General features: G+C 39.1%; 1 protein-coding gene across 1 annotated transcript; it reads right to left on the reverse strand.

Moving 5' to 3' along the window:
* Nucleotides 1-3,491: 3,491 nt before the first annotated feature.
* On the reverse strand, nucleotides 3,492-13,265 carry LOC139699057 (uncharacterized). The gene is made up of 2 exons (XM_071598095.1): nucleotides 12,971-13,265; nucleotides 3,492-4,046 (listed from the first exon to the last, which is right to left on the reverse strand). Exons 1-2 carry the CDS (start codon nucleotides 13,202-13,204, stop codon nucleotides 3,582-3,584), a joined length of 699 nt encoding a protein of 232 aa, XP_071454196.1. The 5' UTR covers nucleotides 13,205-13,265; the 3' UTR covers nucleotides 3,492-3,581.
* Between the last annotated feature and the right edge of the window lie 298 nt (nucleotides 13,266-13,563).

Raw genomic sequence — 13,563 nt, forward strand, 5'->3', positions numbered from 1 at the left:
GTACTTTCCAGGAATCCTTATAAGGAAAACAAAGCAACCGTCCCGGCGCGTTGAAGCTCGGTGAAATTAGCCACCATTTACGTAGTTTTTTCAGTCTAAAAAAATACTATTTTGTAATTCCTTTCTTTGCAGATACGCTACAGATGAGGTTACTCCCAGGCTGAAACATGTCAAGCTTCTTTCGCCATTTTATTTTAGCCCTATTGCAGGAAATTCACCTGAAAAAATGTCCACCTGCTGCCGAGAGGATAAAATATGGGTAAAATCTTATAACTTAAGGTTGCTCTGGGTCAACAGAGACAATTTGCTAAATATTTTCATTCAAGTACGATGATGAATCATTTATTTTTTGTCTTAGCAAATAGGAATAGTGTAAACGTTGACATTATATTATAACCGGGAATAAAAGATTACTGTGGGTTTTCCATAAAGCTTAACATTCACGACAACTAGCTTCAATGCAAAGTCATAATCCTTGGGTACCTTAAGATGACGCCTGTGTGTTGAAATGAGATCTAGCAAATAAGTTTTCTGGGAAATCTCATTCTCCTTTCATTCAAAAATAAATTGCACGCAATCAAACCTGGTATTGAGTAATTTAAAGGAGAGAACGTTAGTCAACACAGGTGACTGTAGGAATATGCTTGGGATGTTTGGTGGAATGAAGGGAGATAAAATGAATGTGGACCGGTAGGATTCCATCGGTGGTTCCATTCCATAGGTGGTTTGATCCATCTCCCGCAGCATCCTTAACCTGCCGTCAAAATCTGTGTTGAACATTTTGCGCATATTAGCGAATCGAAAACAATTTGCAAAAATAAAATTTGGCACCAAAAGCGAGTTGGAGCAGCATACCTGTATTCTATCGCCTCCCCTCCGTAATCCCACAGACCAGCGGGTTTCTTGGAAATTGTGGGTTAGGAACTATTATTTGTTCTGAAAAACTACGGACTTGGCCGATTTTTCCTCAAAATTAACTCTATGAACTCAGCAAGGCTCTCACCTGACGAATCCGAGGCATCTGCCTGTCTCGACGCCTCTCTCGCCTGGCGAGGGGCTCTGGATTTTTCGCTGGTTCGACTCGGGACTTGAATGCACGCATATTTTCTCGGGGAGACTTAGCACCTTTTCTTGGGCCTCACGGTACTCCGAGACGGCTAGTGAGCGGTTGGCCGTCAATGGAGCGACTCTTTTTTGAAGCGTAAGCCGGTTCTTGAAAAACATCGTATGCATGCTTTTTCGCGTGTGACAGACCAATTAACTCTAATAATTGGACTTCGTTCAGTTCGGTGCATGACGTACTTTTTGACCCGCCCAGGCAAAAGGTAGTCCTCACAAAATCTGTTTCTTCATGAGGTGGCTGCAAAAGGAAACTTAATCAAGTGGAGTGATTGTATCATGTTAAAACCACTATTGAGGAAGACAAAAGTAAATCATCTCATTTAATTATCTTACAGATGGAAATATGTTTGAGTATGCCTTGGTAACTTTGGAACTTAATCTATTCGGGAGTGTGTTGAGCTTGACAGCAGGAGAAGCGAGGCTTCTGTGGTCATCATCAGTTAGAAACAATTAAACCAGTTAGAAAAGAGACTTGGTATGTTAGGACAAAGTTGATGATAGTCTTTCAGGGATTTCTGGAGTGATAGTTATAGAGTATTATAAAGAGAAGGGTAGGAGAGCCAGTGTGAGGTGGCAAGAATATTGAACAAAAAGTTATGAAGAGGAGTAGTCAACATAAGGCAGGTGAGTGAACAATAGAATATTATTAGTAAACATAAAAGTTAAGCCAGCAAAATTCATCTTTATTCAAGTATACATACCTACAAGGAATGACTGACGAGACTCACCCAGCTTCCATTCAAACTTTTTCATATTGCTACAGCTCTCTGATGATATGACAAACCAGGAATCACAAGAGCAGCAATGTATTGACTCAAATTGGTTACCATATGCTGATTATATCAGGAATAAGCAAGCTTTTCAAGTTTCAAGTCAAATGAATGGAGGAGGGAAGCGAATCAAAAATAGATCTCAAATTTTGATTGTGGATATATACCAAAAATAAACTAAATTAAATTAAAAGTAATAATAATTATAGGATTTCAGATCAGAAGTTCTGTATTGAAAGAACAATTTTCAAAAACACAGGGAAGCTTTTCACTTCTATGATATCTGAGAATGGATATAATTTTTATGATTCAACAAATATTGGACACAAGATAAAAAAAATTCACTTAGAGGAATGGAAAGAAAGTGTTACATCGGGAATGGGTTGACAAGAAATTTGAAATAAGAGAGATAAAGCAAATTGAGAGGTAACAAAGCATTCAAAGCTGTTATAGTAGTACTAGATGGGAAAATGAAAGCAAGGATTATTTGTTTGATTTCGTGATTTACACCCACTATTATGAAAGATGGCCAGCCTTATTCAATCATAAAAATTAGGAAATAACATAATTTCGTAACAATTTCATAATTATTTCATATCAAAATCAGCTACACCAATCAAAGTAAAATTCACAAATAAAATCCTTAAAGTCTTTCTGAAAGGCTCCAGAGTGGATCTTCTCACTCAAACTAGAAATTGTGGAGCTGGTATTGTAAAAGCACCAGAGCACAGAAATCTCTAATATAGTTTTTATTTCGTCGTAAATGGATTATTTTGTGTAACATTCCCAAAGATGCCAAGTTTCATACTGTTTAACGGTCCACATTGGTAAACATCTTTTATTAATTAATTTTGATAACACAGTAGCTGCTATAATAATTAATACAGTAGCTACAGACACCAAGATGGCCTTCAATTAATACTTCATGTAAGGTATCAATCATCTGCAGAAGTGGTTTTCACCCCTGAAGATGCCCACTGCAATGTGAGCGAATTTAATGGCTTGAATGGCTGGATCTCGAGTGGCCTGGATCTTAGCGCATAATTGATGCTCTATCTACTGTATATGTAGTACTACATATACAGTAGATATGTTGCTACATGTACAGAAATGTATATCTGTATATGTAGCACCACTTGAAAACTACATCGTGAAATCACAGCATAGATATAGTTACTTAATCACAATGATTTTTTGAAATTTTTTATTAAAGAATCAGATAACCATCAAATCCATCTGCATTGTGGGGTAATCTTGATAGTAGAGTGATCTAGCCTAGCCAACAAGAATTAAATTGGTGTGTACTAGTTTTTTGAAGGGTCCCAGAGAACAAAAAAGTATGTGAATGGAGTCCCTGATAAACATATTGTACCAACGATATTTGTAAAAATTATGGTGTGAATGTTTTCATTTAGTGAAATTGACTTGAACCATATGGTGAAATGGAGTCCAAAGTGACATCACACCAACTAGTGTTACTATAACTGAGCATCAAGTATCATGATCTTATAGCTCAAAAAACCCTGGTCTACACTGAAGGTTTTGTTGAATGTCGACACAAATAATTGTATTAAAAACTTGCACAAGTACACCCATGTGAAGATGAAAATTGGGGAATGATTCATGAAAAGAACCCAAGTGGGTCATGAAAAAATACACAGTACAATTTGCACACGAATGGCCAGAATATCAGTAGTAAGGAGATTCCTTCTGAGTCCATGTTGAGCTTGACGATGCCACTTCCTTTGATGGACTAGCGTCCGGAACAAGATTTCGTGGTGAAAGTAGTGACAGTCGAGACTCCACGATCATAACCTGAAACTTTGACTGCAACTCTAAAGCCTGCTGCAGGGGAAGCTGTTTAAGCTGAGCGGCTATTGATTTCCCAAAGGTGTCGAATTCATGTTCTTCAAGCAATGTGGAACGGGAAATGGCCTTCAATGCCTTGATGGCCCTGTACACAGAATCGTCATGATACTTCCTTTTGTTCACCACCTTTGCACTCTCTTTAACTTCGCTCTCCTTGAACATCTCTTTTGCTTCAGGATGTACAACAGAAGAGATCCTTGGAACGTAGTCTGACTGCTGCAGTTCTTTGTTTCCCTCCTGATCACCTGGATCTGTTGAATCTTCCTCCTCTCTGTCATCTGTTCCCTGCCAAACAGAGAATAGCATCAATCTTCGAATTAAAAAAATTAATTTGCTTAATAATCGACTGAGGATGTGGTAGTCCAGTATTAGAGTATTGGGCCACAGAGGGCCTGGGTTCGAATCTCAGGCATTCTTTGCGGCATCCTCAGCTTCACCCAAGCTATGCCATTTTTTTGAGAACCAAAACCTTCCTGGGAACTTAGCAATAGGTGAGTTCTATTCTCACCTATCAAATCAACCTTAGGTTTAATTGCTGTGTTTAACTATTGCAAAAGTGATGATATCCTGTTAAAACACTATAGTGGGGTGTAATGGGAAACCAGCTCAATAATTCATCCAAAAATATGATGTTGGATTAGAGCATAGAAATGAGACTACCCAATTATGGAATCCTGGCTCTTAGGTCATATGTTGTGGCTGGCAGGAGAAGAGGTATGACTTCTTTGGTGATCATCACACAAGATCCTCGTTAAGCACAACTGATTTTAGCAGCAGAGAAAATGACACAGAAGAGGCCAAATGTACTTCCAGTAGAGACTAGGAATGATATAAGGATGTTGAGAAAGGAAAATTATTAGTGAAGGAGATGGAGAGAGAGAATATAGGATATCTTAGGGCTATGCAAGGTGAAATGGAAGGATAGTGGGGATCACTGTGGCAATAGTAACAGAGTAATATACAAGAGTGGAAAAAAAGCCAGGAGGGAGTGGCAATAATATTGAACAAAATGGTACAAAAAATATCGTAAATGTAGAGCAAGTGAAAGACAGAACATTATTAGTAGAAGTATTCCTGAGCCAACAAACTTAGTCAATGTTCAGGTATACATGCCATCAAGCAATCATAGGAATAAAGAAGTCAACAGGGTGTATGATCAGTTTGAGGACATGAATGTGGGTGTTCCTGGAGGGAAACATCTGATAGTGATGAAGGATTGAAACACAATGGCAGGCAAAGGAAAATATGGCAGTGAGGTAGGGAGGGGACTACTGTTAAGGAACCAGGTATGACCACTGGTAGAAAGCAATAGATATCTGTAGAATAAATGGCTCAGTCATAATGAACTCCCATTTTAAACACCAAGGTATACACAAATCTACATAAAAATGCCTTGAAATTTATGTAGATATCAACTAGATAATAATATGCTCAGACAGAGATTTAGAAACAGGGACATCAATTCTCACAGTAACTCATGAGGGGATTCAGACCATAATTCAATACTAATTAAGTGTAACATCAGATTCAAGAGGATAAAACAGGAAAAACAGTTCAAAGAATAGAATGTAGAAGCATTAACCAGGATGAAAAGAAAGATAGAGACAGGTGTAGAGAAAGTTACTCGTCATAAAAGGAAGACAAGTGCAAAAAAGAAAGCTGGAAGCATACCAAAAAAGGGATACTAAAAGCTGAAAGCTAAACTATTGGAACAGTTACTAGGAACAAGAAAAGTAGCCATAAATAATAGAAGATATGATTAGGAAGATAGATGAGAGAAGGAATGGAAGGATGTAAACACAGCATTATGTAGAATGAAGTACAAGAAGATAAATAACAAACTGAGTTGTGAAAGTAACAAAGAAAATGAAGCATGGTGGAGGGTCCAATGCCAGAACAAAGAGAGTTTATATAAGAAGGGAGGAATGAGTGCCTTTTAGAGGAAGGTCAATCTATCTACCCAAAGATCTATCAAGAAGTAAGAAGTGACAACCTTTGCACATTGTTAAAGATGCTGTAGGAAAATTACTAGTAGAACCAGAAAAGATTCAACAGAGATGGAAAGAATAAATATAGAATCTATAGCATAAAGATATTAGGCTAGAAAATTTAGACCTAGAAAGATAATATGAAGTAGATGGGGATAGCTTAGGACCAGGAATACCTGCTTGTGCAATAGAAAGGGCATTAAGAGAATTGAAATCATATAAGGCCCAGGGGATAGAAAACATTCTTGTGGAACCACTAATGGGTTCAGGAAAGTGTGGAATTAAGAGTTCCAATGGACTAATTTGAAGCATTTATAAGAAATTAATATGACCTGAAGATTTCATCTGATCAGTATCAGTTTCCATCCGAAAAGAAGGTAAGACAGCCATATATTATACGTGGACTAAAGAACAATAAGTTTGATACTGCCAAGCACAACAAAAGTGGTACTTAGGATCATCAATAAGTGGAGAAAGAGGGTAAATGGTTATTTGAAGGGGGATCAGTTTTGGTTAAGAAAGGGGAGGTATGCATTTAGCAGAGACAGAAATGGGCATGGACAGAACAATCAGGATGTCTTTGTTTTGCAGATTTCAAGAAATGATTTGACAGTATGAATTGGGCAAACTGATGAATGGTAATGAATGAATACCGAAGTTTGGAGTAGACTGGAGCGATAGGGGACTTATCTCTAAACTGTGCATCTATCGAACTGCTCACACATATACAGAGGATGGAGGGTAAGAATAGGCAGTTTTAGGAAGAGGAGTCAGACAGGAATGCCCATTATCACCCTACTCATCAACTTTTATGTAATCCTGATTTCATCTAAATCCTAAATGTTAATCTTTATTAAGATGCGGTGACAAATTGCATCAGTTTTTGTAGAAGATGAAGAGCTAAAAATGATGCATCTGATATACTCTGGTAGGAGTGGGCCGGTCGTGGGTCTTTCACTGTGTCTCATGCCATCATCATCGGATGGCAATTTTGAAATGTCAATGGCCTTTGGCCAACAATCTACATCACCACATCATCATCGCCAGATGATGAGTGGATGACTATAGGGTATCTAATTGTGCATATATCTCAGCCATTTCATTACTGTTCAGTATGTTGCAAAACGCTTATGAAGCAGCCTTATTAACCAAATGATGGATATATTGATATGTAATGAAATAATTGACTTAGTAATTCCACACACTCTCTGACCAACCCCCCCCTCCTATGATCAGAAGGTATATATAGCCAGCATGCTTCTATGAGGACCACCTGATGATGACATTCAACGTCGAAACCTGGGTCGTGTTTTTAAATAAAGTGTGTGGAATTACAGTCAATTATTTCATTACATTTCAATATGTTATGCAAATTCCACAAAGTTACACCTGAGACAACAAATTTTAAAAAATGATGGATAATTTAGAGCTGGAATTAAACTTAGCAGGTTACAAATTCTGTGTGCCAGGGACAAAACTGAGTGAGCATCCATTGGGGGAAAGATCTAAATCAATAAGCTTGATTTGTATTGCTGGTGGCATGATATAATGTATGCAAATTTTATGGACACTGCCGCAAGACAAGACGCAGATTAGGAGCTCCCAAGGTTGGCATCAAATAAAAAAGATGCATATTATCAATCTAGATGACTTAAACTTCCATGGAATTCACTAGTTCTGCTATGAGAAGTTTGAAAAATATGTAATTTACCTTAAAGGCTTCAGATATCTAACTCCCCAACCCGAACTCTTACACTACTTAAAAGGCCTAGAGGTGATTTATAACAGGTGAAGATGACAAGAATATAGTTCCTATATTTGCAGTCATCTCTGAAATTTCTATTGGGGTACAGAAGATTTTTCTGGCAACAAAGCATGATGATTTAGAAAATTGTTGACAATCCTCAATGGATGAGTAATGGGCAATTTTGATTTTTACATTCTTCTGCTTCATAGGAATTCATACCTCTTTGATGCCATGAACTCAGATTTCGATAAGGGTTATATACTCCGGATAATATATATATATATATATATTCTGGAATTATACAATACTATATATAACACATCCCAGCCTTCATATGTTGTCATATCTCCTGAATTTCTACTGAGTAGAAGAGTTGTAGAAGTTGAAAGGGTACCTATAGGTGGCATAGATTCTGCTAAACAAGATGTTACTGCAATAGAAGCGAGCGGATGAAACGAAATTCGTATGAGGATATTAGGGAATAAATCATTGTGAAACAAAATACGCAATTTATTTACAGTTTTGAGCATCGAGAGGGAAGAAAAAAACCATTAGTAGCAATGAACGTTTATAAAATTGTTACACTTGGAATGATATTTTTTCCGTTCCATGTTTGAGCCTTAGGCACCTGAACAATGGCAACCTTACTAGTTCACAACCTTAACTTAAATCGTGTGCACACCAATATCGTCACCACCCCCGAGCGCTCAGGACGATTTATTTTTTCTGAAATGAATGATACGTGGTATGACATCATGAGCACACAGACACTGTAGCAAACGCAGACTATTGTATCTAATGTGCCGGCAATATGAAAAAAACAGAACTCGCTAGATATTCAAGAGTATGGCTTCTGTACACCCACTCGGTTAAACTCTTCATTTGTATTTCGGCCTACTACAAGTCCAGTCCATCTCGGTTGTCGATGTAACATTCTGCCAACGTGTTTGCCCGTGAACGAGCGGATGTGTCACGGGCATTATTCTTGCACTTGGTTCGACTTCTCCTTTGTAGAGTTTTAGCTAGAGGGCATCCACTGTCTTAAAAAATAATCACTAGTTTTGAGGTTTTCAGCGTATTCTGTAAAAACCTAATCCTCGTAATAATGGGCAAAAGAGCTGAAATAATCGTTTGCAATATCTCGAAGATTCTCAATTTTCACTTTTCCTTGCGTCAGATCGTTTGATAATTGTATCATGGCGAGGTACTGTCGTTACAGACTGGGAACCTAGTCTTTGACACCTCGAAAATCAATTATTGCGGAGGCAAGGAGGAAGGGGAATGATATAGGGATATGATTAGAAGGAGTTGACGGGAGGAGGGTATGGACGAAGGGTGGGAGAAGCGTTCTTTGGAATGCCGTTTTTTCAGTGCCCATCAAAATTATTTCGTGGCCCTTGCGGCTTCGACGGCTTTAGGGGGTGGGGTGGGTGGCCGAGGGGTCAACTGGCAGGGGGATACAGCACTTCTGTAGGATAAGATCATGATCACGTGGGTTGAGGAAAGCGCAGAGGGGAGCAATCAGTCATATAGGAATGAGTTGAAAGAGGCTAATATACCATTTTGGGATTGGGTAAACCCCATTAATAATAATGGTGGATAGAGATAATAGAGGCGGAGTATGTAAGTGATACAAATTCAGAGTTCGAATCAGTGAATGTAGATTCGATGATGAACCTACGTATATTAGGAATTGATTGGAGTCCGCCTTTCAGTCAAGTCTCCAGATATTCCCGTTTGTAAATAAATATTCTTGGGAAAAGAATATGTAGACATTTTTAAACGGAAGAAAAGTTTATTATTACGCAAAAAACACAGAGAATTAAGGCATATGCAAAGATACAGGATAAAAAAATGAACGGACATGAAAACCTATGAATTTGTTCATTTTCAATACCACAGTTAAAATGACTTTTCATATAAGATTTTATCTAAAAATTTTGTTTTTGTGAATCAAATGTGTATATATTTAAGAGTGGGTGGACTCTGCACAGATTCAAATATTTATTACTCCGAAACCCCTAAAAGTCGGTCATTCCTACCGCTACCATAAATACTTCATGATAGGAAGGCATGCATAAATGATAAAAATAAAGATAACTTTTGTTTACGGTATGCAATCCTCTCTAAATGCGAACTAGCTCACCCCAAACAAGTAAGTTTTACGCATCACATTTATACTCCACAGCGCATCGCATTCATACTCCGTGTCATGCCCTTTCCAACTCCTCTGGCTGATATTCCACTGTTTTAGCGCGTGAGCATTTTTACTATATAGTATAGGTCTTTGTTTTGGACAACGAGAGTGACATATATCAAATTTTAAATGTTGAGCTTCCATATCAAAAAGATATACTTTTCTTAGCAAAGGCCGTGGCACACACTACCTATACCTGAAGTACTTTGAGCGCTGGGTTAGTAAGCAGCTGAGCAATAGGAGGGGGTGAAGATGATTGTAAACGCTGTTCTCATATTTTAGGCGTCTAAATCTCACAGAACGTTCATAAGATTACATGGGCAAACGAAACGTGAGAGAATCATCCTCCCAGAAGTAAAGAGTGGTGTAAAGGTAGTAATATATTTATATAAAGTCTGTTCCAAGAGTAATATGACTTATTTTTTCCCGGTTGGATGGACGGACGGGCGGCGGTTTCTCTGGCTGGGTTCGAGGGAGGGCAGTCTCAGGAAAGGCTGGAGGCAGATAGTAGTTGGCTCCCAACCTTTGAGGAGTGCGGAAAGTTCGTTTGGGAAACCTCTATAACGTGACCTCGTCACGCTCCGTCGTGAACTGGTCATTGGAAGTGCCTTCAAATGTTGTGTGAAACTGTACAAAACTGGGAAAGAGACTCATTACATGGCCAAGGCAGCTTATGGTGATAATGCAATGAGTAGATAGGGTATTTTTGAGTGGTACAAGTTGTTTCGGGAGGTTAGAGAAGATGTTGAAGACGCCGAACGTACAGGACGCCCTTCGACCTCAAAAAGTGACGAAAATCTTTCAAGAGGATTTGTTGGACAGGGATCGTAGATTTAGTGCTCGCATGGTTTCTGATGAACTTGGCATCCCTAGAAAGTGTAGCGAATTGTGACCGAAAACATCGGCATGAGAAAGGTGTGTGCGAAGTTGGTGACGAGGGAGCTTAGCAGCATTCCGGGCGCCGCCCTCCAGAAGGCGTATGAGGAGTGGAAACCCCGCTGGCAGCAGTGTGTGGGCACATGAGGGTGATAATTCGAAGAATTTGGAATATATTTATCAATTTTGGCAGTGATTGTTTTTAATGGACTCAGTCATACTATTTTTGAGACTAACCATGTATATTTAAAAATGTTCAGAATAATTTCCCTTTGCCTATATCACTATACGTGTCGAGTCAATCCTTACATCGATTCAGAGGAGTTCAAGTAACCCTATAACCTACTTCACGGAATCATACCAACATCATAAACCCTTCAGTTTTTGCACAAAGAATAAAATCAATTTCTCTGAAATTGTACAGATTCCATGTTTTTCCAGTGGTCTGGATGTAACAACATTATTTACATCACGCTTGGTAGATCTCTCAAAAACGATCCAGAAGATTTACTCAAGAAATAAAGCAATAGCTCCTGAAGGGCGGAATGGTGTGTTGTGCACGGCAGAGGGAGAGGCAAGGCTTCTGTTGTCGCCGACTCACAGATTTCAAAAGGAAATCGATAACCGTAGCAGAAAAGAGGCCTGAACCAGCTGAAATAGGGATTAGGAATGTTAAGACGATGCTCAGGAGAGGGATATTAGAAAATATAAAGCGAGAGATAGACCCTATTCCGTAAACGCTACCCTCTTTGTAGCCTTTCCTATTCTGTTGTTTCCACCCCGAAGAGGAGTTAAATCCTAAAACGGGGTTTCCGTATGGTTGTTGTTATGTTTCAACTATCTATTTTATATTCATTCTTGTACGCTGTTCTTTACGGAAATAAAAACCTTTAAAACTGAAACTGAGAGATAGAATGAGGAAAAGTAGATATTTTAGGGTTGAGTGAAATGAGATGGAAGAATAGCGGTGATTACCTGAGCGATAGTTAAAGAGTAATATACAGAGAGGTATCGAATAAAGCATTCGGCAGGAAGAAGCGAAGCAAATATGGAGTATATATGTGATGGAATATTATTAGGAGAAGCAAACTCAGAACCAACGAACTTGACCAGATCTACATTTAATCAGATCTACATGTAATCAAGCAATCACAGGGAGGAAGTAGTCGAGAGGGTATACAATCAGTTAGAGGAAACCGTAACGGGTGTTCCTAGAAGTATTAACAATTGATAGTGATGGAGGATTGAAACGCGACGATAGGCTCACGGAGAGATGGCAGTGGAGTAGGGGAATACGGTTTTGGAACGAGGAATGATCACAGGGCGAAAGCAAAATATATGTCCGAGGAATATGCCCGGGGAATCAGAAAGATACCAGTTATACTGTATTTACAGCACAGATTTAGGAAAAATGTAATTGATTTGCACAGTTTCTCTGTAGTGGATGCGGATTCAGATCAAAATATGGTACTAATGAATTGTAGCGGTAGATTCAAGAGTATAAAAAAGGGAAGACGGTTGAGGAAATGTAATATAGAAGTATTAGCGGGGAAGAAAAGAATATGGTATTGGAACAAACTCCAATATGGATGATGAATTTGGGTTCAGAAAGGGGAGAGGCACGCATGATGCCGTGGCAGTGATGAGGTCTACGGAGCGGGAGAAGCGTTCATTGTAGTATTGGATGAAAAGCTGTGTTTTGTTTGGAGAGGCAAAGAAATGCATCGTAGTATAGTCTGCATTATCCGAAACATACTTTAAACTGTAGATCCCAATACTAACAAGAACGGTAGAGGGAAGTGTGCATCAGAGAAGGGGATTCGAATAGGTGTGAATAATAACTTAAGTGTTCAGCAGAGGTACCATCCTGAGAAACCCTTGGTAAACTCCTTACGGTCATTCAGTTCTCACAGGGTTTTTCGCCCCTGCAGTATCACTCCCAACGCATCGGGAGTGATAATGCCGGTCCAGAGGAAGAAGAGGTAAGTATTGTATCATACTTCCCGTCGCGGGAGACTGTTCTCCACATGTGACCAAAAGAAAACTTTTTTAAGTTGGCTACCGAGGATCCCTTTTCGAGGGAGAAACGCGGACACATCAGCTGCCCCTTCAACTTTATCCTCTTCGAAACTTAGGACCTTTCTCCCAAAATGTGCCTCCTGAGCCGATGACTTTAGTAATGAATTCACCTATAGACATAAAATTACACACATGACTAACACAACGGAATTTACCGGTCTCACACTTTATTAGTTTGATCTGTTTGTGGAACATGCCGTCCTATAGTAAGGCATCAAAAAGAGAAGTCGGTACTAAACTGGTTAATTTTACTTTTAGCGCAAACATTTAGAAAAGTATTGGAAACGTTTTATTTGTTGTAATTACTACCGAGTCGACTTACCGAATTTTGACTTGAGTTGACTTCAGCAGATTTCAGTTGAATACATTTCCTGAGGAACTCATCCGCTACTGAAAACCACGTAAGCTTGGGAGTGTAGACGTCCTTCGGGCTGGTAGCATACTTTTTACTGTTGTTTACTTTGTTCACTTCCTTGATATAAGTGTTCCGAATGATTCGGACTTTTTCTCTCAAACTATGAACGTTTAGGTCCGGCAGCGCCAATGCATGCACCATGTCGTTTTCCGCAGTGTGCCTATACTCCCGGATCCTGTATGATGGAAGGCTAGAGTCCCAGAGGCATTTGTGTTTCTTGTACTCTTCGAGGAATTTCACAATAGTGTCGTTCGTCCATCTTCCTGCCATAGTCAGAAAGATTTAAAACGCAAAGAGACGAGATGAAAGTATCCTTAGTCAACTTAAACTGCTCTCAAAATGAGAACTGTTCTTCACGAAAATTTCACGTCAATCAATCCCTGCCTCGACGAGGAAAATAAGATTTCGCAAGGGTCGCAAGCACGGAACCCTGTTGCCAAGTTGCGCAATCAATAGCTGCGCAACTCCCACACGGGAGGGAAGAAGAGTGTCGCAGGTCG

Source organism: Hetaerina americana, unplaced genomic scaffold (genome assembly GCF_022747635.1).
Source record: "Hetaerina americana unplaced genomic scaffold, ioHetAmer1.1.p SCAF_1, whole genome shotgun sequence".
NCBI lineage: Eukaryota > Metazoa > Arthropoda > Insecta > Odonata > Calopterygidae > Hetaerina > Hetaerina americana.